The sequence below is a fragment of the Aplidium turbinatum genome, chromosome 12, assembly GCF_918807975.1.
Source record: "Aplidium turbinatum chromosome 12, kaAplTurb1.1, whole genome shotgun sequence".
Lineage (NCBI taxonomy): Eukaryota > Metazoa > Chordata > Ascidiacea > Aplousobranchia > Polyclinidae > Aplidium > Aplidium turbinatum.
Genome location: NC_137483.1, coordinates 9228214 through 9255374, shown reverse-complemented (window position 1 = coordinate 9255374; position 27161 = coordinate 9228214). Strand labels below are relative to the sequence as shown.

General features: G+C 38.2%; 1 protein-coding gene across 1 annotated transcript in view; it reads left to right on the top strand.

Moving 5' to 3' along the window:
* The window catches only part of LOC145780565 (ral GTPase-activating protein subunit alpha-1-like), a 48454-nt gene continuing 21293 nt past the window's right edge, over positions 1-27161 (top strand). Inside the window, exons 1-32 of the mRNA XM_082592191.1 lie at positions 1-113; positions 781-916; positions 2188-2301; positions 3012-3061; positions 3271-3328; positions 3757-3800; positions 4297-4474; positions 5016-5131; positions 5338-5470; positions 5975-5983; positions 6226-6403; positions 7576-7641; positions 12106-12244; positions 12599-12733; positions 13677-13748; positions 14194-14253; positions 15041-15157; positions 15520-15624; positions 16111-16308; positions 16641-16763; positions 16952-17067; positions 17373-17614; positions 17882-18037; positions 18484-18606; positions 19089-19252; positions 19625-19727; positions 20006-20116; positions 20547-20951; positions 22592-22685; positions 23222-23511; positions 24078-24158; positions 24503-24693. Of these exons, the coding sequence (XP_082448317.1) occupies positions 799-916; positions 2188-2301; positions 3012-3061; positions 3271-3328; positions 3757-3800; positions 4297-4474; positions 5016-5131; positions 5338-5470; positions 5975-5983; positions 6226-6403; positions 7576-7641; positions 12106-12244; positions 12599-12733; positions 13677-13748; positions 14194-14253; positions 15041-15157; positions 15520-15624; positions 16111-16308; positions 16641-16763; positions 16952-17067; positions 17373-17614; positions 17882-18037; positions 18484-18606; positions 19089-19252; positions 19625-19727; positions 20006-20116; positions 20547-20951; positions 22592-22685; positions 23222-23511; positions 24078-24158; positions 24503-24693 (4089 nt within the window). The 5' untranslated portion in view covers positions 1-113; positions 781-798. The remainder of the gene's footprint in view (positions 114-780; positions 917-2187; positions 2302-3011; positions 3062-3270; positions 3329-3756; positions 3801-4296; positions 4475-5015; positions 5132-5337; positions 5471-5974; positions 5984-6225; positions 6404-7575; positions 7642-12105; positions 12245-12598; positions 12734-13676; positions 13749-14193; positions 14254-15040; positions 15158-15519; positions 15625-16110; positions 16309-16640; positions 16764-16951; positions 17068-17372; positions 17615-17881; positions 18038-18483; positions 18607-19088; positions 19253-19624; positions 19728-20005; positions 20117-20546; positions 20952-22591; positions 22686-23221; positions 23512-24077; positions 24159-24502; positions 24694-27161) is intronic.

Below are 27161 nucleotides of genomic sequence, written 5' to 3'. Positions count from 1 at the left end.
TGTTTTGACACAATGTTGTTTAAGTAGAAATTAAAATAGTGGGTTAACTTACACCTGCCAATTGCCTTGATGGTTATCGTTGAAAAAGAAGTTACCTTTATATATAAAATACTGTAAGTTTGCATGTAATGGGATATTTTGTATTTACCAATATGGAAATGTTTGGTAGATTGGACGTTTTCATCATCAGCATTTTAATTCCACTTTTTACATTGATTATATTTTACTGATAACATCATTTTCAAATAGTTTTCTAGTTAAGCTGCACTTGGTCAGTTAATTTAATCATAAACTGTTATTAATTCTGAGCATTTAAGTTATTGTTTTTGTGACAAATGTATTTTAATTTGTTTCATGTAGAAGCAGTGAAATAACTTATTCTTAAAAATTCTTTTGACAAAAAGACATTTACAAATCTACATGACTTTTTAAAAATGGCAGTGGCTATATTTTTCGCAATAGTGTTGCCAGATAAGGAATGCTGAGCTCTAATTTAAGAAAAGTTTAAAGCAGTTGAAAACATAAACTAGTAATTTGGAAAATCTTGAAGTCCTGGGCTGAGAACAAAGCCCTAACCTTCCCTCTCTAACTTTATTTCTAACTGGCCACACCTGCCACGAAACAATGCTTTTTAATTGCTACCATAGCAACAAGCTTGGTCATTGATTTTTGGCAAAGGCGTTATCCTAATCCTGTGTACATATTTGCGTTGCTGTAGGATGTATCATATAGAAGTGGTTTTGGTAATCACTGAATTTTTTATTTCTTTAAAATCTATAGACCTGAAGAGATATCACGATGTTCAAAATTCATCGTCAGCAGCAAGGCGAAGGTGCTGTGAAAAAATCTATTCAAAAGTTGTTTGATCCCAAAAAAGATGTTGCCACTCGCCTGAAACATTTGAAAAATGTTATTGGTGAGCATAAAATTGACTTGTATCAAATATTAGTTTAGAGAACTGCTTGTGCATTGTGTATATGTAATTTTTTATACTAAAGACAAGCAAGACACAACAATAACACAGGGTTGAGCATTACAACAGTATATTACATATTTACAAATAGTTCAACATTCAAATGTTTTCGGCTAACTTAAGCCCTCATCAAGAATCTGCAAATATTTATAAACTACAATAAATTTTACTTCTTGACAGTAACTACCGTAACTAACTAACTAAACAACACGATGCTTTTAGTTAGTTGTTTAGTTAGTTACGGTAGTTACTGTCAAGAAGTAAAATTTATTGTAGTTTATAAATATTTGCAGATTCTTGATGAGGGCTTAAGTTAGCCGAAAACGTTTGAATGTTGAACTATTTGTAAATATGTAATATACTGTTGTAATGCTCAACCCTGTGTTGTTGTTGTGTCTTGCCTGTCTTGCAGCCTGTCTTTGGTATAAAAAAGCAAACTCTCTCCCGAAACTATATTAGTATATGTAATTGTTTTCAAAAAGAGTTAATTTGAACAACAATTAGCATAGTAAATGAGTAGGCCTATGTATTTTTGTAATTGACTTGATTTGATGTCTGAGTGTGTGCCGCAGTAAGGGATTCATCAACAAAGTAAATGCAAAGTTTTAAAGATTCCTACTAAATTAGTTTTTCAAATATGTACGGTAATAAATATTTGCTTTTGGAAATAAAAAAAAATGTTCATACTGTTGGTGTCACTCGGCTATACAAATGAACAATTAAGCAAACTCTTTTCAGTTTTGATTCTACTAATTCCATGCCAGTATCACTTCAACTTCAACTATCATGCAAGCAAAAGCTTCAATTGCTCAGTGTCCAGACCCAAATCAGTTGTTTACCCAAACTTTGACATCCTCAAGCTTTCTAAGTGTTCTTCCTAGTCCAAAGAAAAATGTTCTCAAAACTTGTCAAGATATCTGAGCTAGATTTGAAAAACTTAAAATTTAATTAATCTTAATTTGAAAAATGCTAATTGCTCAAATCTTTAGTTTCTTACAGTTTGGTAGCATCAATTTTTTTACAACTTTGATTTTAAAACATTTTTCTGTTTTACAATTAAGTCATTGATCCATAAAATTTTGACTTAATTTTTCAGCATCCTATACTTTTTTTTTGTTTGCTTGAATTATTCTGTGCTGTAAGCAGTCATTTATTTTTCAATGTGGTATTTTTAAAGCTCTATTTAACAAGTATATCACATATGCTTTTTTCAGACAACAGTTCAGAAACCGAGGTGCAGAATTTATTTGAGCTCCATTATTCACATATCTATTTCATATTCTTTGAAAACTTTTTGCTGGCAGAATCTAATCTGAGATTAAAAGGATGTAAGTATAAATATCAAAGTTTCATTGTCAATGCATCTCAGTAGATACGATTAATCGATTATGGCTACCTGGAGGAGTGGAGGTGCGACCTGATTTGTCACATTTTGCACATTTTGACTACCGCACTGCTACTGTCTGAATAAAAAATTTTCCAGATTTTTTTACTTTATGCTGACTTGTAATGGTATGAAAGCTTTTTGTTGCCTTAGGGTAATGTTAAAACCCAACTTGTCACCTGGGGAAGACAGTAGCAAGACAAAAAATTTCGGGCAGTTACCAAAAGTTAGCAAAATCTGAAAAAATTTGCAAAATGTAACAAATCAAGTCATTTCTTTAATTCTTTAGGTAGCCATGATCAAATTCAGAATGAAACTGTTAACCATCTATTTTAAAAAACATCTTACTAATACTTTTAACAAATTTGATATGCTCTGAAAGTTTTCACAGTTTTTCTCAGCATTTTTGAATAGCATAGGTCACTTTAAAAGTCGTTTGCTTAAAAGGTTTAATTTCCTGGTTATATATGTTTTGTGGTCTGAAGGTCCATTATTGCAGCAGGTATTTGACCAATAATTTGTTTCTTATTAATTGGTTTGGTATGATATAATATAAGAATGCAAAAAAATATTCCTCTCTGATTACTAGGCTGCTCCCTCTCTAGCCTACCTTTGCATGTTTTAAATGTCATTTAATTTCCATTTGTTTATTAGCTCATCGTGCTCAGAGAGAAGAGTTGGATTCTATCCTTCTTATATTTGAGGTATCTGAGTAGTGAGTATGATGATATATGAGTCATTCAGCCAATTACTTTTGTGCACAATGAGCTGTTGTTTATATTTTTTGTCTCTTAATTTGGTTGCAAAAGTAATTGATATTTAAGGTTGAGTTTTTTTCTAAAATAGATCTAAAATAGCACAGATCTAATAAAACATGCATTCATTGACTTTAAACTACCACTTTTGTTTTCAGCAAATATTGATAAACCTTCCTGAATTGATCCATGAACGCTGGCAATACCACAGTATAGGTAAGCAGCCTGGTCCAGTGATGGCAATTCTATTACCGTATAAACAGTGGAGTGTGGTCCCAACAATAGGACCACCTGTGTTACTACTTTAACAAAGTAATGTGGCCTGGCAATTGTATTTATGACGATGAGAATCTTTTACTTTATTGATCTTGATGCGAAGCTCTGACAACGCATCTTGCTCAACGGAAAATTATTAATCATTATGCATTCTGTGTATACATTTCAGTCATTTACAAAATGTAAATTTTTTTTCATAAATGCAGCCTACTCTATTGTCGACATCCCATAGTATTGTGTGAAAACTGATTTGTATTCAACATTAAATGCAATTTTTAACAGGGACCAAATAGTGGTGTATATATTTGACTTTATAAAGCTTGCTTGTAAACACTGAAAATGAAAATTCTTTTTTGTTTGGTTTGCAGACACAATCATCAAGAGACTTCTCCATACGCAAAACTCATTAAAGGTCGTTTAGAATGGCTCGAAAAAGATTGTTTTGTACTTATGTATAATTGTATATATCGCATTACTGTTTACAAAATTAGTCTTTGTATGGTGCTCTAATAATAATTTGTATACATGGTGTAACAACAAGTTAGATTCACTTACAATATATTAAGCCTAAGGTAGCCTATGTGTTTTTTGTTGGTAGCTTTTATTACTTTTTTGTATTATTTGTTACTCACGTTTTACTCGGTAGATATCTTTGTTATTCTTTGAAGAGTTTAAATAGATTTTAACGTTTCTGTTGTGCCTTAGCAGTGCGATCAAGCCGTTTTTCAATCAGATTGTATGAATTAAAGACCTAGCAGTGTTATCACTTTCCATCTGCAACTAAATAATCTGTGCGATATTGTCGCATTTTCAAGTTTAAACTGTACAAAGTGACCATGCTGTCTGAACGATCTTGACACATTAACAAAAAGTCTGTAGAACATGACAAGAATGGTGTTATACTTTAGGTCCGTAAAGAAGGGATGCACTTCTTTCTTTTGTGGCTTCGTGCTCTTCGGGAAAACGCTCTTTCCCACACCCTCCTCCTGTACGCTTGCCTCATCCCTGGCTTCCCACCGCCAACATCCAAAGATGGGAAGCCGTACAGTTTGGAATGGCTGGTTAACACGCCCACGAGTGAAGAATGTACGTTAATACGTATAATCGTACATGCTCGGCTAACAAATTCATCCGCCGCCTTATGATCATTTGTTCTCGTTGCTTTGTTTCTGTTATGTTGCTGCTAGCTTTGCTGGTGTTGCTTTTGGAAACCATATCATCTCCATTTTTCAGATCTAATCATATATGTTGTTTTGCGAACACTTCTTCTGGGCACAATTTGATACATCAAGGAAGTTACCCAACATTTAGATTTGTGATCACTGAGAGGTTATATCACTGTTTTAAATGTATATAATATAATCTGTTGTTTTTTCAATGTTGACAGAAATATAACCCTGCCTACTAAACCTAACCTCCACATCCACACATGGATTCAAAGGCTGACTTAACGCTGAAAATGGAATTGACTGGCTAGAGTGTACAACTGTACAGTGTACATGTTCTTATGGTTGTAGGAGTAAATGAGAGATCAATACCTTCATTGCATTGACGTTGAATCGACATAAAATTTATCCTATTTATCTTGTCTTTCATGCACATCACATCCAAACATTTCCTGTTTCAGATGGTGTGCATCAAGTAGAAATCATGTGTCTAGTGCCGCCTGCTTCCGGCGAAAAGTTTCCCACAGATCTTACGAAGTATTTTCTTGATGCCTTACTTGAGTTTATGGTTCTGGAGGTAAGATACTGAATTGTTCAGTAGGAGTGTTTGCCGTATACATACATGCACAATTGCACATGGTGTGTTCGCAAGTGACGTGGATTCTATAGAGGCTGCTATAATGATTCTTCATTTACATGTAATTGATATGCAGTAAATAGAAGATTTTAATGATATAGTTGAATAAGAAGAAAAAATCGTCATCTATCTGGATCATATCACAGGCACGTGAGCTTCATTGGAAAGATGGAGACAAAATGGCGACCAAGTGCTTCAGCTTTTTATGGGATCTATTCAAAGACAATTACCTCACTCATGCCTTCCCTGACTTCAGCTTTGCTACTAGTGTCTATTCGTGTAACCTGGACGCCGCATGTGAGGATTGAGTAATAATGGTTACAATGTCATAGAAAATTTGAGTAATAGTATTTTAGTAATGCTTCCGTAACCGTATGTAATTTCCCCTTTGAAAGGTATAGAGGTATAGAAAGGTAAATGTTATAGTTTTTTGGTTTGTGGAACTACTGTTTCACGTACCAAGTACTTTTTTCCAATCTCAACGTTTTTCATTTTACGGTATCCATGATACCAATCTGTGTTATTGACTTTTCGTGGTTTATTGACATGTCTATCGTGTCAACACCCACTGGTTCTATTGTGCTGCGTGTTGTTTGTACAGCCTATTTGTTCTTATGTATCGCACATGTCGGCTATGGTTTACCACGGTTTATATATATCAAAGTATGTGGTATACAACAGAAGAAAGCATGATGTCAAGAAATAGATGTTGAGCCGAGGTTGTAATTTGCCTGTGCGTTGTTGTAATCCCAAGCTACTGGTTCGGTGTTTGTGAGCATTCAGTAATTTTGGGTGGATAGCACAAGCTTGATGAAAAAAAGATTTGATTTTATTGTAAAAATGTCTTCCACTCTTGGCTCTTCCTATCCAATCTTAGATCCTTTCTAAGGAACTGGTTAAAGAAACACTTTGTACTAGAACATGCAAGTTTTTATAAATCAACCCTTTGAAGTGATTGCCCAGCCACCAAAACGAATTGTGATAGACTTTCATTCTAGTCGCAACGTCATTTTTAACTCGTTAATCTTTTTCAGCTTTGCCCGAGCCTCGTCAAGCCATCAATTACATACTAAACGTATCTGATACCGGCTCGATCGACCCTCGTATCGAGGTGGCTTCCGGCTGCCCTATGCTTTCTGCCCGTGTCAGCATCATAAAGTGGGTGGTTGCCTTCACTGGATCTTTTGAAAGGTACAGGGCTGAAGTTGTGAGGTGACGTTGCTCGCGCTCGCCAGTTTAACCGTATTCGATTTCGCTCACTGCGTCACAATATAATCACGTGATGTCACTTTTTGCGTAGCCTACCAAGAAGATGCCAGCTGCAAATAAACCTTCACAATCTTGATTGAGTTATATTTTGAATCGATTTTACAAACTTCTTAGAAATCTCTGCATTTAGCTTGCCAATTAACATCTTTCCACGTCAGATTGAATGCATGCACTAGTTTGCTTTAATGTGTAAACATTGCCAATTTCTCTAAACTAGTATGCACTAAAATGGAAGGAATTTTTGTTCTCTTATGATGAAATTACTGTTTCTATTCACTGTGTAATTCTTCAACTGCATCATTACGAATCATTCTAAATGCTTCACATGCAAAACTGTTTCCTGAATAATGTGGTTTGACGTGTGCTACCAATTTAGAATTGCATACTGCTTAAGGTTTCCATGGGACTTTTCACGGTGCGCTAATGTGATGTGGCCTATCCAGTAAACCAACTGTATCGTTTCCTGATCACTTTACATAGTAAAAAATGCGACTTTTTTTTAGAGGAGCCACTTCTTTTAGGTGCAGACAGTTAGATGCCTGCCAAATAGGTGCGCGCACTGTGGCGTCAGGATATTTAGGTGCAGCGCACTGTGGCGCCTGGTCATTTAGGTGCTATTCAGTGTGTCAATTTACACTCATAATCATTTATCAGAAATGCTTGGTTAAGAGTGTTGTATCATATTGTTTGTTTTAAATACAAAGTCTATCCAAATGAGCAACCTAGTTGTTTCAGAATAACAAAATATCCTCAATGCAAGCTGAGTATGGTAGACTAATCTTTTACAATATAACTTACTGGTTATCACTAGCAAATGAGCGTTGTTTTTTTCAATTCGTTTTCATTTCGGTTCGATAGGCATTTGAAAGCCCCCCCCCCCTCTTGAAAAAATTCTGCGTACGCCACGGTCTGGAGTATTACCATCAAGCATCTAACGAAATATACTTTACTGGGAATAGCACCTAAATGACCGGCACCGCACCTAAATATCCTGACGCCACAGTGTGCGCACCTATTTGGCAGGCACCTAAAAGACGTGCTCCGTTTTTGGAAGGGGGAGAATGGTATTGAAGTAAATTTTAAATTTTTTGTAATTATTCTTGTCTCTCATTTAGGCCTGACTCACAAACAGAAACGTTGCAAAGGCAGATCTCGCGCCAATTGCAGGAGGTTATTGGCAGGTAGAAGCATATTTCACCAAAATCTATCACTGTCATTCAAACATCTCGTAAACTGCTAAACGACAACCATCATACCAACCACACAATGTACAAAACGGGTCTGCTACTATTCGGCGAGTCCGATTCGGCGAGTCCGATTCGACTAGTCCGATTCGGCGAGTTCCCTATTCGGCGAGAGCCCTTTTCGGCGAGTGCCCTATTCGGCGAGGTTTTGAAATTTTTGAAGAGAAATTATCGGGTACCGTAGCCTAATTATAATTGCCGTTTTTACATCGTTTTAACGTCGCTAAACGTTGAAATCGTGCAGAAAGGAATAAAAAGAAAATGTTTGAACTATTAAATTAAAATTCGTCATGTCAGTTCAGTTGTTTTTATTTCTGACCATCATATAAAAAACAATACACGTCAACATAGCAAAGGTAGAAGCGACAAAACGCGAACGTTAAAACGTGCTTGAATTCGTCATGTCAGTTCAGTTGTTTTTCTTTCTGATCATGATATCAAAAACAATACGTCAACATAGCAAAAGTATAGAAAAAGGTAGAAGCGACAAAACGCGAACGTTAAAACGTGCTTGTGACCGAAGTAAGTTATTGAGTTGAAAGAAATTTGGCACGGTCGCAACACTTTCAGAAAAATTTAAGATATGAAGGAAAAATAAAACAAAGAAAATGTTCCAAAAAAAAAAAGAAAATAGATCATGTTTATGTCTATAAGTTAGTACTTTTGAATAGTTAAAATGATTAGTTTGGACCAACAAATGTGTGGCCTACAGCTTGGATTGAAAGGAAATTATCGGGTACCGTAGCCTAGTTATCCCGACCAGCAAAAAATTGTTCCAAGAACACAGTTCATTTTTACATTGTAGTAACAGAATGAAAAGGCTAAACAAATGTGTGGCCTATCGTGTTAACGTCGCTAAACGTTGAAATCGTGTAGAAAAGGGAGCTTTTGCTGACTAGGATACTTTGAAACTGAGAAACATTCACAGAAGCCCTACGATTTGTTCCAAGAACCCATTTAGCATAACATTTCATTTGTACATTGATTCAACGTCTGAATACATTATCTTAAAAATGCAACGTATCGTAGGGCTTCTGTGAATGTTTCTCAGTTTCAACGTATCCTAGTCAGCAAAAGCACCCTTTTATACACGATTTCAATGTTTAGCGACGTTAAAACGATAGGCCACACATTTGGTTAGCCTTTTCATTCTGTTACTACAATGTAAAAATGAACTGTTAGGCTAACTGGGTTCTTGGAACAAATTTTTGCTGGTCGGTATAACTAGGCTACGGTAGCCTACCCGATAATTTCCTTTCAATCTAAGCTGTAGGAGTGTAGGTCACACATTTGTTGATCCAAACTAATCATTTTAACCATAGGCGCCTAAGCCGTGGGGGCCAGGCCCCCACGCATATTTCCGCGTGGGAGCAACTTTTTATGCGGCATTGATACATAAAACAATAGATGAACCAGCGATCGGCAGCAGGAAAACATTTTTAAATACAAACCGCAACAGCTTCGCAGTAAATAATCACTAGAACGAGTAGCGATGCTACAATCCCACCCCAGACAAAAAAATCTGTCATTTTTACGTTGATTTAACGTCTGCAGACGTTGAATCAATGTAAAAATGACTGATTTTGCTGTGACATAGCAAAAATCTACCATTTTGCGTCGATTCAATGTCATCAGATGTTGAATGCACCCAAAAACAACATAATTTGCTACGTTGACGCAGCGTGGGTTTAACTTAATGCGCTTGCAAACAGCCTCCTGTCGCTTTCGAAAGTCGAAACCTCTGCAGAGAATTGTCGCGGCAGTGAATCGGTTGCTGTGAAAATGAACTTGAAGTCTCGGCCCGAGGTTACCACTAACCAACGTAACAAAGGCTGGTACAAACCGCATTGCGCACAGTCGCACAAGCGGCATAATCAACACAACAACGGCCTCGCGCAAACTGCATGGCGCAAACTGCATGGCGCACACACGTCCGTTGCCATAGTAACCCGATCAAAGGCGGGGAATATGCGCATCTTTTGTTTCATCTGCAACACGAAAACGGGCGTATTACAGCGAATTGAAACTTGAAAGCTGGTCAGCGATAAGTTGCGATATTGTAGTGAAAAGGGAGCAATGTCAAGTCGAAAACTTAATCAAACGTCTCTCTGTAACTATTTTTCAAGGGCTGTTTACGGATGTCAGCAACTTTTAAATTTATTAAAGGTGACGTGCTGTTGAATTGATGTAAACATGAATGATTTTGCTTTCAACAGGTATATTTTCAAGCATATGATCAAGTTAGTATTTTCATTCCATTTACAGTATACCTTTTAGTAAACCTTTTCGTCTCTTGTTTCATGCTAATAAATCTAGTTCGTTGCTAAACTTTATGTTGCGCTTAGCTTAAAGAGTCGCAGTCCATCAACCGCTAGCCAACGCAGACGCATAGCATGTGTTTTGGTCGAGCTTTGTTTATAATAATTAACGGTAGGTCGAACGTAGCGATAACTCCGAGTGTGGCAATAAAAGCAATCCTAGTGTGACGACATAATTACGTCATCCATCTGCGTGACATTTCGCTGAACTTACGTTGCTGCTGATGAAACACGCTTTCGCCCCCACGGCCAAAAAAATAGTTAGGCGCCTATGATTTTAACTATTTAAAAGTACTAACTTATAGACATAAACATTATTTTTTTTGTAACATTTTCTTTGTTTTATTTTTCCTTCATATCTTAATTTTTTTTGAAGGTGATGCAACCTTGCCAAATTTCTTTCAACTCAATAACTTACTTCGGTCACAAGCACGTTTTAACGTTCGCGTTTTGTCGCTTCTACCTTTTTCTACACCTTTGCTATGTTGACGTGAATTGTCGCTTCTACCTTTGCTATGTTGACGTGTATTGTTTTTCATATGATGGTCAGAAATAAAAACAACTGAACTGACATGACGAATTTTAATTTAATAGTTCAAACATTTTCTTTTTATTCCTTTCTGCACGATTTCAACGTTTAGCGACGTTAAAACGATGTAAAAACGGCAATTATAATTAGGCTACGGTACCCGATAATTTCCTTTTAAAAATTTCAAAAACTCGCCGAATAGGGCACTCGCCGAAAAGGGCTCTCGCCGAATAGGGAACTCGCCGAATCGGACTAGTCGAATCGGACTCGCCGAATCGGACTCGCCGAAACGGGCCATTCCGGTACAAAACGATGGCAGATGCTTTTACTTTTACGACTTTCATTCAAGAGTGGGTTGATGTCAAATAAAGATGGCGCTAACAATGCGAAAATGTTTAATGTATTTCCTCAAAATCACACTACCGAGGTTCCATGGATTCAATAAAATTTTAAAAGATAAATATATAATAAAACAATAAAAAAGAGGCTTCATTTTTTACCTAAAAGTAGATGTCTCGTTTCGTACGTTGTCCCGGAATGATCACCACCATGCTAATATTTCACTGCATGTATGTCTTTCCATCAACATAATGTTGCATGCTATTGGTATTGATAGCATCTCTTTGTTGTGAGTTGTGACCATTTTTGCACAATTTGGGCGTGCAGAAGCCACAACTTTATAAACATTCCTTTAAATTTCATAGTTAAAGTTACAATGATTGTTCATCTTAGCACAGCAGTTTTATGTGTTATATTTATTTTCCAAGCAATGTACCAAAAAGTATTATGCCTTTCGTAAGATTCTTTAATTGAACTACCGATAATCAAACTTAAAACTTGGCAAAGGATATAATTTTAAACCAAGATATGTTTTTAAGCTCTGTGATATGTTAGACAGGTATTCATAACTTCATCAAGTTCCTTAAAGAAGTCAGTCTGGTATGATTGACGAAACGTCTCAATAAACGTAGTGTATCACTTTTGACCTTGTGTCATGATTTACTTCTCTGGGCCATAAATATTGACCAGGCAAAACGTATCGTGCTTAAAATTAGACGCTTGATAAAGAGTTATTACAGCTTTACATTTGGTTTTCTTCATTTGGCTCTGTAGGGTATTCAATAATATCATATAGGCTGCTAGTTATAAGGTGAGACAAATATCACGGTGGTAAAATTCAATTAATATTATAGCCTACCTCATCAATGTTTCAGTAAACCGCTTTAAATAAGCCTCGCCAAATGAACCTTAGCATAAACCGCTTTTAAGATCGCCACTCAACAATAAGGCCTTTTTACCATCCAGCAGACTATTTGATTTTTGCATGCCGATAAATAATTTGTGTGGATTGAATCACGGCTGCTTCACAACAAACTTGCTTAGTTCCGCTCTCTCACTAATTTTTCCTGTCATTTTTACGTTGTTTCAAGCATCTAGTGTGGCAATACTGGTCCTCAAGGTCCTTTCTCAACAACTTAAGTGGAACGTATTCATTAAAATCTAGTCACAGAATATTGTGACGACTCAAAAAAAATGATACTGTCGCTCTCACAGCAACGTGGACAAGGAATCGGATGTATCTGATGCCAGATCTTCCATCACCACGACATCGAGTGCGACCAATGTGCTCCCACGTACCCCTCTTCCTGATACGGAAGCATCAAACTCTAACACCAGCACTCTCACTGAGAAGGTACGTTTTCATGATTTGCTTGCAAATAACACTCGAATTTTGAAATTGTGATTTTACTTTGATACGGTTTTCTTCAATTCACTATTAACTACGCATGTTTGTGCCGTAAAAAGTTATGTAATGCATATAACGTCAAAGTTACTCAAATCGTGCGCTAAAATTAATCTTTTTCCACCCAGTCGCAAATGTGTGGAAGCCACGAGCCAAAGAGATAGGAGTTTTCCTACTGTTAGATTTGCATTTCCCAGACAACCAATTGTTCTTTTTTACATTGTTTCAATGTTTGTAGACGTTGAAACAATGCAAAAAAACACTGATTTGTCGTTTTAGCATTGTGCTGTTGTTTTCTTTCAGGAACCTAGCATATCAAGCTTGTCCAGTTTGGATGACAAGCTGCAGTCAAGCGCGTCCGCGGAAGAAGACATCATTAGAAGTGTCTTGTATTCCACAAGGCAAAACATCAACATTATTCACGAGCTGTTTCGCCAGGTATGTGAAGTCAGCTGCTTACGTCGACGAATACTCGGCTAAACTTGTTCCCAAGACTTCAAACCAGTTCTTTTTTATATGTGAAAAGTACTGATTTTCTTACTGGATGTCATCGAAAAACAGCGGACGTCTTAGTGCCGTCGATATTGAAGCTAAACACTCAGTTTTTGAATTTTAAGTTGTTTTACTCCACAAAGTGACAAAACTTATTCCAGTTCATATGACACCAAGCCTTGGTAAAATATCGTACAGGGAGTTTACAATTTGTCGTTATCGGCGCAGGCACCACAATAAATCCTTATCTCACAATGCATTTTTACTTTTTTTTTGACAAGTTTTCTTTGAAAAAACGTTTGCTTCTGTCTTTACAACAAGTGCGTACGTAAATCAAGAAGAAATGATTGACTGCTGGGCAAGCGCAAACCTGTTTGAAGGAGTGCAGTAAACATAGCTGCAAGCTACAGTTATCTGATAAGGATGTTTGGCTATAAAACAATCCGTAATGACTTAATTCGAAAACAGTTTGAAATTAACAGTGCAACGAGACGATTTTTGTGGCATAACATCATACGTGGTACCCCTGCTAGCAAATCAGTTCTTTTCTGCATTGATTCAACGTCTGCAGACGTTGTATAAAATGTGAAAAAGACTAATTTGCTATCTGGACATGACAATCTTGGACAAGCACAGTTCTGGTGTTGCCAAATTTCATCATCAGTATTTTGAATTTTTATCATCATCATAAAGTCATAAAGCCAACCAAGCGACAACTCTGCTAAATATCAACAGCAGTGACTATTCCCTGACAACAAAATCCTTGGTTTTTCCATTGATTTCACGTCTGCATACGTTGAATCAATGTAAAAAACGACGGATTTTGCAGTCTGGGTATATGTTTGCATTGCATCATTTCTACTTACCTAACGTACGTGCATATTTCTAGGCGTTCATACTCCCTCTCACAGAAGTCCCGACAATGAGGAAGGTGGTTAAAGTGTATCAACAATGGATTCAGGTCAGTATTCTGTTACTTGTTTTCGCCAATTAATTTGGAAAGTTTCTTATTTTGACCTTTTACCAGCTTTTTAAAGTAAATTTACTCTATCAAGTATTTTGGGGTCAAACCCATCGATTTGTCATCCCGTCTACTTGTTTATACTTATGCAATGCATATAATTCACTTCAATGTGGGTTGCCCCAATAACCCATCACGTTGATCAAAGGTTTTCAACCCGAGGTAAATATACGCCCTAGAGGTTAAATTTCATTTATCAACGGGGTAAACTTAGTGAAAAAGATAAAAGCCACACGATAAACGCCCGTAGAATAAAACTGGTGGGGTATATTTATGTTTAGATGGTCTGTAAAACTAGAATAAAAACAATTGAAAAGCTCGTGACTACAGAGCTTAAGTCGCGCCTATAATCACTTTTTCAATGTGGTTTTATCTGTTCGTTCAGGACGCAGAGGTCCCTGTCTTCATGCAGTCCCCATCTGCTGATGGCACCTCAACCACTGAGGTAAGGTCCGTGCCTGTCACTGAAACATTCATTGAACAGGCATCTTGGTTAGAAGTAGATCGACTAGAAATGTTAAAAAAGGAACATTTCTATATTTCGTTTCGTTATAAACAAAAATTGTCTTGTTTCCGTTTGGAAATAAACACGATTTCGTTTCGTTGACTTCAAATTAAAACAATCTTCTCTTCTTTTTGCCAGACCCCTTCTTTTTGTTTTACGTCTAATTTCCCGAATGCCAAAGGACGGGGTCTGGCAAGGCATATACCCTGTCTTGCCTAACAATGCGTCCGAGAATCTGTAATCTCAAAAGCACTTGTGCCATGTTTTTTTTAAATTGCCAACTTCATTTTTCGGGTCATTACCAACTTCATTTTTCGGGTCATAGCGACGTTTAGGCTCGCTATTTTTAAGGTGATATTTTGTTTCAAGCCATCTTCACTTCCGCATGCCTAGAGATTTCGTGTTTTTACATTGGAACCTCATTTGACAGAAAAAAAAGTTAGTTGCGACAAAAAAGTTCTTTCCAATAGCCCAATATCGACCCAGAAAAGTATTTCTTTAGTTTTAATAAACACTTTGTGAGATAAATGTTTTATATAAAAAAGCGCAACCCCATAAAGCTTGTCATTGTCTTAGTTTGATGCCCTTCACCGTATTGCTGCTCCATGTAAAGTGGAATATGATTAATTGTTCGTCGTTTCTGAAGCGTTGACAGTATTTCTGGTTTCATCTCATGATGTTTTAAATTTGTGTTTGCTTTTGAATTTGAAAAGTCTTTTTTCGCCAGATGAATGAAGCATCTGGCAATGGATTGCTCCATCAAGAATCTGAAAGTTCGTTGCGCAACACTTCGTACATGAGAGGACAGCTAGAGCCAATCATCACCAACGCCTTCTCTCTTAACGTGAGTTGGGTTCCAACTTTCTTTCATCGTGTTCAGGTAACCAGTTTTTGTGATCTTAAATGAGATGAATGGAAAGACGAAGAAGCCAGTTTCTTTGTCCATCTTTAGAAACAAGATAAAGTGTATGCAGCCGCATGAGACACTTCCTCCGCCAGACACGCAGACGACTTAACAATATTGTTCCACATATTCTTCCGCCGTGTTATGTGGCACAGGTTGTAAAAATGGTATGCCACATTCTCTACCTCTTTTGCTGGGTGTTATTTGGTCATGCTGTTTAAAGTGTGATTTCCAGCACTGTAAAGGCGTGGTGCTGATTTTGGTTTGATATTTTTTTGTTTTAAATGTCCAACTTATCTCAGATCCGTGCCGGCCCAGAAAGCACTTACCAGTTGTTTATCACCAACTCTGCCCATGTTTTCCTTGTTGAACCACCGCAAAACGCACCCAAGCTGGTCCAAGCGCAAGTGAGTGCTTCCTTCGCCTCATTTTTTTCCTTTTCATTAACTACTCATGCCCATTGAGGACTCTCCACTGGATTTTGTTGTCCAGTTCTGAGATTTTTATGTCGAGCTCTTCATGCAAATTGCTATGAAAGTTGTGTAAAATTTTATACAGCATTCGAGGAAGTTATGGTCACTCACTTCAGATTGCTTTACTGGCTTTGAGGAGTAATCATTACAATATGGTCGCTTATTGTTGCTCTACGTTAACTGAGTTATATTAAGAGCTGTCCTTTTCCATTTTGTATCATTGCTGTGATCACATTTTTCTTTTTGTATATTTCCAATTCCGACGGTAATCGTCACTGCTTTACTTCGTTACTGTTTTTTAATAAAAAAAATGTCACTCGACCAGTAATCGAACCCGGACCTACCAGAAGTAGTGACATGGATACTACCTAGTCCGGCAGTCGCCGATGCTTCAACATTCAACAGCCAATTTGCTTTCAGGTTGATGTGTGCAAGAGAGTTTTGAACCTCTATCGTCACATGGTGATGAACATCTTCCTCTCTGATGGCACCTGGAGGCAGTTGCTACGGGTGCTTCTCCACGTCACCCGAGTGATGTTGCAGGAAGCAGCTGCTCCTGAATCCGGAATTGTAAAGTATCAGACTGTCGCGGGAAGATTGGCCGGCCCAGTGTTCCAGGTGGGGTTATGTGCAGAAGTTTTCTTTGCATAAAAAGTGTCAATTGTTTGAAGAGTTGATTGGTGGAATAAAACTTGAAAATAGCGAGGAGGTTTACAGTTTTTTGTCTGACTCTTTTCAGGAACTTGTCAAAATGAAGTAAACCTTAATGTACAACATTTTTCATTTCTTCTAGCTATAATTCTTCACCACGTTCATGTTTACTTTATTCTGGAGGAGCTCCTGAAGAGAGTCGATTATAAAAAGTAGATGTGAAATGGACTCAAAGGGTATTGTGTGCGAACATTATGCAGCTTTTCGGCTTTAGAATCTCACAGGCATCTGTTCCACAGACGTTGATCGTGTCTTGGATCAAAGCGAATCTTTTCGTGCATGTGTCCCGGGAGCTCTGGGATGAACTGGTGGATGTTCTCTCCTCGCTTTGCAGCTGGGAGGAACTCGTCACTGAGTGGGCAGTATGTTTATTTGCACATTTTGAAGCACTTTTTGTTGGAGGATGATTTGTATTTTGCAGACAATTTTGGAATCATTTTATGCATTTTTTTTCTTCGGGTTTTGACGTTTGGCTGAAAGTGCTGTTTTTCTTCATTAAAAAGATATTTACTGTGTAATGTTTTTTCGAAATTTTTTGTGTTTGTTGCAGAAAAATATGGAAACGATGACAAGAGTTCTATCGCGCCACGTGTACAGACTTGAGCTGCAAGACCTGCCGCTAGATAGACTCACTGAGCAAAAGCATAAAAAACGAAAAAAGGGCGGGTAGGTTTTGCATCACTGCCGTTTTTCCCCGCTTTAGCTTCATCAATTTTGTAAGCTTAGGAACCGTTTGCGAAATCTGCTTCTCTATTGTGGCTGAATCTGGAATAGATTTCCCGCTTTTGAATCGGCAACCGGGTTATCCGGTCATTATGAACACCAGAGTAAAATGGCACTGAATGTTTTTCCTGCTTAGCACTAAGCGTTAAATGGAGGAATCCAGAATAATAACGTAGGCTGCAGCAATACACGGTTGCACTGAATTGCAAAAGAAACAAACACTTTATAATATCTTCATCTTCCTCCAGGAGTAAAAATGGCAAGTATGGGCACCCGATGCTCTCCGAGAGATCGTTCAGTCGGGGTTGGAGTCGAGACTCCGTCCCATCTGCGAGCAACGAAAGATCCGGTCCGGAAAACCGGTACCGCAGCCAGTCTTCTTATGTTCCTCCGTTCCACTCCACGGAAGAGGACCCCTCGACCAACGAGCAGTCGGATCGGGAACTTTCTGTCAGTCGTCGTGACCGCCTCCGGCACCGATCGAGCACAGGTACGGGACGAATTGTGAAGTTTTATCCAAACAGAAATTAAACTTTTCACTAATCACAATCTATGTGAGAGCAGAGTAGCGCCGATGTTCCTTTTGTGACCGCAGATTTGAAATAATGTTTCAACGTCATTTCAATGTCGTGTGAAGAAACATCGAAGACATTATCACATGGTGAGAAATGTCATTCTCCTCATTATGAGTGCTGTAGTTTCTAACTCTGATGATGGAATCAAAGCTCAGTGTGTTGGCTTCACTTTTTTATTACAGCGCCAGAGACTGCGGTTCCACCTGGTGGTGAGGATGATGACTTCCCTCCTCATCGAGGGAATTCTGACACTCAGTTTCCTGGCAAGACCGCAACGCTGGAAAGCAACAGCAGCACGTTGAAAAGACGCAACAGCGCTTCCGATATCTCCGCGATAGGTTTGTTCTTAACGTTGCTGAAGTCAAATCCCAGAGAGCAAAATCCATCATTTTTACATTGATTCAATGTCATATTCAGCAACTTTTCGAAAACTAAGCTGTTTTCGTTCAATAACACTGAAGATGAAAACAGTCTAGTTTTCGAAACGTTTGCTGAACATGAGTTTAGTAGCTCCATTTTGAACTTTATATTTTTCAGCATATTAATCAGATGTTCAAACTATTTTTCTTCTAACTTCTAAACTACTTCCATATATTTAGACTGTTTAGAGTGTTTAAATATACACCTGAAATACGCTTTTATTGCTTGGATTTATACGAGTGGTCATAGAATTGTGTGTGACATAACTGTACAGTAAAAGTCTGCTGCCTCTCGCTTGTTTTTCCAATTTTAAAAATCACGAGCTTCAGCAAAACAACCCTCGTCAATGCGAGGCATTTTCCAGTTTCAGACAAGGATCTGACGACAACTACGTCACCCACACGTCATCGAAGTGATTCGGAAAGTCAGGGGTTGGACAGAGGTCGTGTACTGGGTGGGGAACCTGCTGGTAGGACGCGAACCATTGGTGAGCGCCAGAGAACTGGTTAAGACTTTCGAAACTTTATTTGAAACAACGGGAAATTGAATGTTGTGTTAGAACGTATAGCACTTGTAAGTGGCATGAGAAAATTCGCAGCTGAGTGTTTTTAAGCTTGTGCTTGCTTCGATACTTTTTGAAGTGAAATCTTTTGAGCATAATTCTCACAGAAACTATTGGACTTTCGAGATAATTGTTTGAATGTTTTTTGTTGCTTGCCAATTTTGTGCCATAGTGATCTGTCTCTGATCTAGCTAACATATTTTTACAACAACACATATACTGTATTAGTTTGTTTGTACCAGCAAATGATGCGACTTAGCGGATACGGCGCTAGGTTTCCAACCATGCGGTTCTGGTTCGATACCTTGCTGCGACATGCATCGTTATTTTGAATGATTGCTTTAAATCCATTTTTTGAGAGGTCCTACAGTATTTTAAGTACTTTACAAACAAGTCATCTCTTCCAGCCTGGCAGACTCCTACTCATAAGATCGAGACGTACCAGACCGAGAGTGCGGGAGCCAGCGAGACTACAAGCCTGGGGGTTAATAGCATCGATGATGAAGACGAGTTCATTGAACTCATTCACAGAAGACTACAGACGCAAGAAGCCAGCAACCAACTTTCAGACGTAAAACCTTTGTTTATCTTTTGTTTGTGTCCGTACGTTGCCACAGGCTGTGAAAGAATTCCTGCAATTTTGACAAAAACCCTTAAACCTAAAGTTTGACGTGATTTTTCACTAGGTAGATATGTAATAGATCACTATCATATATTAAAACAATATTGTACTGCTGTTTGATAAAGTTTTCCTTTGCCACATCGTCTCCTGCAGTATGTGGATAATTAACTTTTACATTTCAATAGGTTTTTTTCTCTTTCTAAGAGACGTATTCAATTCATTCAATCCTCGTCAAAACTCCAAAATCTCTGCTTGAACACTACTCCGTTAAATGACTGTGAACAGCTTCTAGCACATTTAATGATTAACCTTAATGTTCAGACTTGGCCCAACGAAGCTACCAGCCTCAACAGCCAAGATTCTGCTTCCATAGATCCCGACTGGCACGCGTGGGAGGAAACCCCGCTACAACGTTCCAGTGAAGGTTTCAATAAAACCAATATACTGTTGTTTCGTTGTCGTTTTTACATAAAATAACGACTTATTGCGAATATGTGTCAATTGCCCTTTTTTTTCAAAGATATTTGAAATTAGCTGACATGGATTGTGGTGCTTTAAGTTGAGCACTGCATTATCTTGTCCCAGGTTGCAAAATATGTCATTTTTATGTAGTTTCAACATCTTCTGACAATAAAAGTGACCAGTCTTTCTGTCTGGTGTGACGTTTCAACCTTCACGTCACTATTTCACGCCTTTCTTCAGAAAGCGACATTCCTAGCAGCGACCGCATCTCCATGGAGTTCTCATTGATAAACGGAGCAGAAAACGACACAAGGCCTACCACTGACGTAGACGGGATTAACTTAAACTCAAGTAAGCTTTGGACATTCTTAGATTCAGGCCACAAATTTTTGAAGAGTTTGTGCTACCATCAACAGTTTTTCTCATGGGTTAATAGAACTTTTCAATGCGTGACATGAAAATCAACGTTTGATAACAGTCTGCTCATCAAACTGTTTGTTTTCAAGCTTGCTTTATCTTTTCTTTTCTCAACGGAAAACGTGATATGCTAAAACATAGTCACATAGACGTAAATTTCACATGAACTTGTCATAGTTGGTTTAGTTTATTTAGCGAAATATAAGACAAATGTAGATTAACGTGACATAGCAACAAGCAACCCTCATTGTATAAAACTTGTTTACTTTCGTATAGAATGCGGTAGTCGACTGGTCGTAACTATTTTTTTCCTTCATATTCACTTTATGAAGAGCTAACGTCATGGCAAACCATGTATTGCTAGGCGTCGGAACCCCGGTGCCCAGGCATCGCTTTGCCTCGGAGGAAAGCACACAGAGCTCACTTGATTCTAAAAACATAACAATCCCATGCCCTTCCCCAACACTAGACCTGCCCGCTTTACCCCCACTTTCACAACCCCCTCCCGCAATTCCTGCCCGTCGCGCCCTACCCCCTCGCCCCGCCGAAAACCTCTGTGAAATAAATTTTCTCACTCCTACCTCCGATACTGCCGAACTTGCCATTCCTTCCCGCGCAAATAACGACACGTCAGAGAACGTCACCCTTCCTGATGGACCAATCATAACTTACACGCCCACCACACACTCATCATCACCTACCACTGCACCACAATCATCACCTGACAGCGTCATAACTAACACAGCACTTTTTAATTCCGATTTACCTGGTGAGTTTGTTGAATGGGTGAGTTGCGTTCCGCATGGCTGGCCAACACTGACGTGGTGCATGGCACTTTCGCCTATTGTAGTTCTTGTTGCATTAACACATTTTCAAACAGCAATTAACAGTAAGATTTTTTAATGGATCACTAACAGCTTTGTAGGAAAAGTAGAAACTCTGTTTCATAGCTAGGAATTCACTTGTTTTTACGTTGAATCAGCATCTTCAGGTATTGATACAACGTAAAAGCAATCCCTTCTTGCTTTCACTTAGCTGCCATAATAATTTTTGCACGGCTGCTCTAATTGTTGGATGCACACTATGCACGTTTGCTGTATATTAGTAGCACCCCTGTGCTGGTAAAATTTTGTGATGGAATATTTGACAAAAAGCAGTGGTTAAGCGTTAGCCCATTGGTTACTCGCCCGGCTCAAGATCACGCGGCGCTGGTTCGGCTCTCGGGTTGTGCGCTTGAGCAACGCATTCATAGACCGCTTTCCATTCAACGCCACCTTGTGAATAGAATAATTCATAGACAAGAACTCTTTAACAACAATCGGAAACTTCACTCTGCCAATCTCGGTAACTGGCCCTTTACAAGTATGCGAATCTACCAGGAATAACCTATCAAAGGCTATCATTTTTTTCACCATCATTCAACGTCTACAGACGTAAAATCCAATAATTCAATGTAAAAACGGTGGATTTTTTGCTGTTTGGGTACTGATCAGTCAGTTTCCAGCGAACAAGGTTGCCATTTTTACAGCGCTTCATTGTCGCCATCAGTCGAAACACTGAGAAATGGCAACTTTTGTAACTCGGACAGTTGTGGCAACCTATTGTTTGTCACCATGGATGCTTATGTCTTCCTAACTTTCCAGTGAAATGTTCTGCTTGCACTTGTATCAGAGTATAGAGATTATTTCTGTTACAAGCACTACTGCATCAGAGTACTGTAGAGCGATTATTATGGGCAACTAGCACAACAACTAGTACACCTTGATGACTTAGTGATGCCATTTATAAAATTTGTACGCATATCACCATTTTATTTGCAAGTGAAAGGAGCCCCATTTAAATTTTATTTCTATTTCCAAGCGAATGCAACTGATGTATTAGCTAAACAGCAAATCAACCGTTTTTTACATTGATTCAACGTCTGCAGACGTTGACGAGTCTGCAGACGTCTGGGATAGGTCCATTTTCCGCTGAGACATAATAGTTGTCAATGGTGACTTGAAACTTTTTGTGGCCTTAAATATAAATATCTACTATTTGTCTGTCAACTCGTTTTCACTGTCCCCACTGCTATCACTCACTGTGGATTACATGCCGATTGGTGTTTGTATTATGTTGATGTCGCTATGATGTATTTATTGCATTCATTAATGTTGGTTTCTGTAGCTTTTGTTTGTATAGCCTACGAAAATTAGTAATTTTACGGTGACCCAAAAAGGTAACAAATAAAAAGATTTTGGCTTCCGTTTTTTTTTTGTGTTACCCTGTGTTCTTTGTTCTATATGATTCTGTGTGAAAATAAAAGTAGTAGCGGTGTGATATGAAAAAAATAACTTTAGCTAAAAATAAAACTTTTTTTCTTTCAGAATCTGTTTACAACGTTTATTTTTACGTTGACTTTTTTTCCAGCTCCTCTCTTAGAAGAACCCAGGCTTTCCGACAGTGTTGCCAGTTTAGTTGCTAGCCCTCCTTATCAGTTGCACCAAAACGTGTCTGAGAAAAGGTAACACATCTCAAGTGGAACAGTTCTAACTTACCCTTTCTATATTGTGAGATGTTTTTCAACTCCAACTCGCATAACCTACTAAAACGTGAATATGTTGTTGTTGTTGTTGTTTAGTTATATTTATACAGTTACAAGATACACTGCATAGTGCATACGCTACAATACTACACCCACTAGGTACTTAATGAACAGGTTTTTTACATCAAAAAACCTGCTTAGTATTCGTTAGGAGTCTGGACAATCTTGCACATTCTCCCTAAAAACTTTTAGTTGTTTTTACGTTAGGACTAGACTTATAGATGACAGATTGAAAGCGGTTTTTGGTTGAAAGATTGCATCCACATAAGCAATTGGTTACAAATATTGCGCGCGATACAAGTTGTATACTGGCAAATGTAGACACTAGACAGTCTCTGTGTATTTATATTTACAAATTAAATACCAGTCTCTGTCCACATTAAAACATTTATTGGTTCATTTGATCTATGCTAACGTGGTGGATGTACTCCATTTTACTTCTTTCTTTTGTCCAGAAATGAGTCTTCCTCCTTGCTTCTTCCTGAAAATACTTCCTGCACCAATTCCTCGGATTACGCTGAAGAGGATGACGATAATCTTGATCTCAACACGGCGGAGGACTCATCTCTTAGCACGCATGACATCATCGAGCCAGCATCCACATCAGAGGAATGTGTTTTTCAAGGAACAAATAGAGCTGAGATCCCTGTTCCAGAGATTATAATAGGGGAAGAAGAAGAAGAAGATTTCCTCGTCTCATCCTCCGATGATATCCTCCTTCAGCATTCTACAACTCCTCAATCAAGTAAACTCTAATTCTGCTTCTTCTTCTTCTGGCTTTATTCCCCCTTTAAGTGCGCTGGGTAAACTCTAATTATTAGAAAAGATCTTTTGTCGTATCCAGGCTTACGGCCGGTGGTAGAAGATTTTGATTAAGTGGGCAGGAAGGCAAGGAAGCCACATCTTCAGGCAAACCATTAAGTGTCTTGCCAAAGACACATGCTCTTGAGCGGTGTCGAACCGGCGCCCTTTCGAATGTTGTACAGCTCTCACCACTTGGCTATGCAATATAGAAAATTTAATATAGAAAGTCCTTTTTTATATTGATTTAACATCGACAGACCTTGACTTAATGTAAATAAGACTAATTTTCTGATTGGCTAGGTTACTCTATTGTCTACATAGTTGGTGTCCGCTTTCCATAATAATGATAAATATGCCTAACTTTTGTGTGATGTGTCAATTTTCCAAAGCCCTGTTTATCAAACCTCATACATTTTGAAAATCAAGAGTGATGAAAATAAGAAGAAACACCCCAATGCTGTTAATTAGTGCCATGAAAACATGTCTACTAACTTTTCATTTTTTCAGGTTTTACGCAACAATCAAGTGACAACGGCGATTGTTTGTTGAAAACAGACACTGGTGCGCTATCGCCAACCAATGGAGAAGGTAACTGGCTGATAGATTATGACAAGTCAAGTGGTTACCTTAGTTTTTAATTGCCACCCATTGGAAGAAACAAATCATCTGACAAACATGGTATTATCGTATTTTGCGAGAAGCAATTTTCTCGAGCAGGAGCGACCCCAGCCAGACTACAGAATCTTTCGTTTTTACATTGATTCAACGTCTGAAAACGTTGAATCAATGTAAAAGAGGTGGATTTTTCTGTCTGGAATATAACTCTGGATGAGATGGATAAATTATTGTTTTTGAATGATTGTCATTGGAAAAACTGCGCAACTTTAGATAAACATTACGTTGAAAGTGTTTCGGCAAACAACTTTTTGCAGACGGCGCGTCTTTTGCCGATGAGAGGAGCATTATGGCTGGTGGGAAAAAGACTGGCTGGTTCCCGGATGTTGCCGTTGCTCTTTGGCGCCGTCTTCTGGGAATTCTTGGTGACGTAAACAAGATCGAGGACGGTTTCATCCACGAGCTTGTCTTTCAATATCTTCTCGAGTTATGGGAGGTCTTGTTCAAGGTACAAATTTGAGTGTTAAAAGTGATCACAAATTCTTGAAGGTGTACAATTGTACATAGTTAACTACTGCTCAGTGTGCAACTGCGCATGTATTTTAGAAGATTTGTCAGTTTATTTAGGAATTGGCAAGGGATTGCATTGTTCGTCTGCAGACGTTGAATCAATGCAAAAACAGTTGATTTGCCGCCTGGGTTATTTCTCTTGATAAGTCCAGCTTTCAATGAAATAGAAAGCGACCCAGTAAGAAAACCAGTTCTTTTTTTAGTCAATGTTTGCAGTCCAGGCATAAAAAACTGATTTGCTGACTGGGTCTGGACTCACTTTGATGTTAGAATGAAACCTTGACTAAAGAACGTAGTCAAGACCTCTAATAGAAGGATGCAGCGTCGGAAAATCTTGAACGTAGGCAAACACCAAGCGGGTTCCTACGTACAGTACTAGATTCTACATCAGGCTTGATGTCAAAGATCATCACCTTTGAACTTAAAGGTCTTGACTCGTGACCTCTCATTACTTCATTGGTGATCCCTGATCAGGCGAATGGAAGAGCGTTATTTTTTTTTAATAATGACTTCGGCAATGGAGAAAAATCTTTTAGTGTTGACACGCGACAATGCGATGTTAGTACACTCGATTGCCTGTCATTTAAGCACAGGTCGATAAAATGGAAAATAATTGCTTTTCTGTTTGGTCAATCACTTTGTTAGGAACTCCACTAACCCAACATTGCACCTCACTGCTTATAAACGATGCTTTGAAAGCTTGTACATTGTGTAGAATGGCCCCAAGAAAACCAAACAGAAATCCACTAACCAAGTAAGAAAACATAAAAAGAAGCCGGAAAAGGTTTATCACTATGATTTAGTTCTCAAAAAAGAAGATTTTCTCTCCAAAACATCACTAAAACGTTTGTTTACGATTACAGTTTGAAGTCAGAATACAGTTGAAAGCATTTGCGCCATAGGCAGTCGACTATCAAAGTGTATCTCTGAAAAAATTCGTTCTTTCTTGGCTGATTTGCCTTGTCAATCTTTCTCTTGGCATCCAATGTTCACAGCTTTTACAAGGAAATGAATGACAGCGTCACCTTTTAGCAGTATTTTGTTTTGGATCCCTGTCTATGAAGAATGCAAGTCTGGCGTACGAGTCGTGTTGATTTTATGAATCACTGTGTTCTTAACTAAACTAACGGTTGTGTATTGATGTTTGGGAAGTCAGTATGCGGCATGGAAATGAAATGATCACTTCATTTTGACGTTGTTTGACCGTTTCCGCATGCAAAGTCTGATTGAAAACACTGCATCGTTTGACTGCTGCATTCGGTTGTTAAAATCAATTGCGGTGCCAGGCACTGATGGGAACTGGAGCGAAAAAGTTGGAGAGCTAAGCATCGGCCTGTTTGGAGGTTTATGAATATTCATTCCTTAATCATTAACAGCTCTCGTGCTTCGAAGGGTTTGAGCAAAAGTGTAGTTCCAAGCATCCTATCCAACAAATCTTCCTTTTGACGTTGATTCAACGTTAGCAGACGTTGAATCAATGTAAAAAATACATTTTTTTTTAAAGCGACCATTGTGGCAACACTCAAGCTCAACCTATGTCAGCCTTGACTAATTTACCATTACAGAAAGCACTTGTAGCTCGGATGTAGTAAATCGTAAAGCGGCTAGACCAGCTAGGGTGGCTGGTATCGTTCTGCGCAGGTTAGAAACGCTTTCGCAATATAAAAGAATCGATACATACCTGGACGAGTGGAAGCTAGTTGCTAAGATTATGAAAGTGACATTGGTGAGGCAGCATGTATAATTGACAATGGATAAAGACAAGATTATCTTGCTACTGTGAATAAATCTGCAAGATGGTGACTTTCAATGAGATTCATAGAAAGCTACAGAAACCTGTTTACGTTTGAATAAACTTTAAGCGACAGCAGACAGTGACAGCGATACATTTTGTGGCTATAGGGATTATTAATGTCTATTATTTGAAACCGTACAAACACGGCTGTTGTTTCGGTGAAGTCTATTTTTTTCATCTATGTTATTAAATCAGGCTATTGCAGCGTTGTTTATCTTTATTGAGCCTTAAGTGCATGGTAGAGGGTTAATTTGGGTGCAACGTAATTAGTTTTGTAAATTTCTACTTTGTGAGGGTTGGATTTGGACTACGCTTCACTTTTACACTTTTTCAAATAAAGCTTGTTGAACTTTAAGAGGCACGTAATAGACTTCCTAATTGATGACAATTACTTCACGAAATGTGGTTCTACACACCCGTGTCGTGTTGTTTAATTTTTCTTAATCGCCTGCTTGGCGCGTGTTGGCTTAATTTTTCCAAAGAGCAAATACGCTCAGCGTGTAATTTTTTGTGATTATCCACCTCAACCACTCATTTTCTCTTCGGTTGACGCTGAAAATACATTGGCAGAGATATTTGACGTCGTTGTACGTAATGACGTTGCGTGTGCG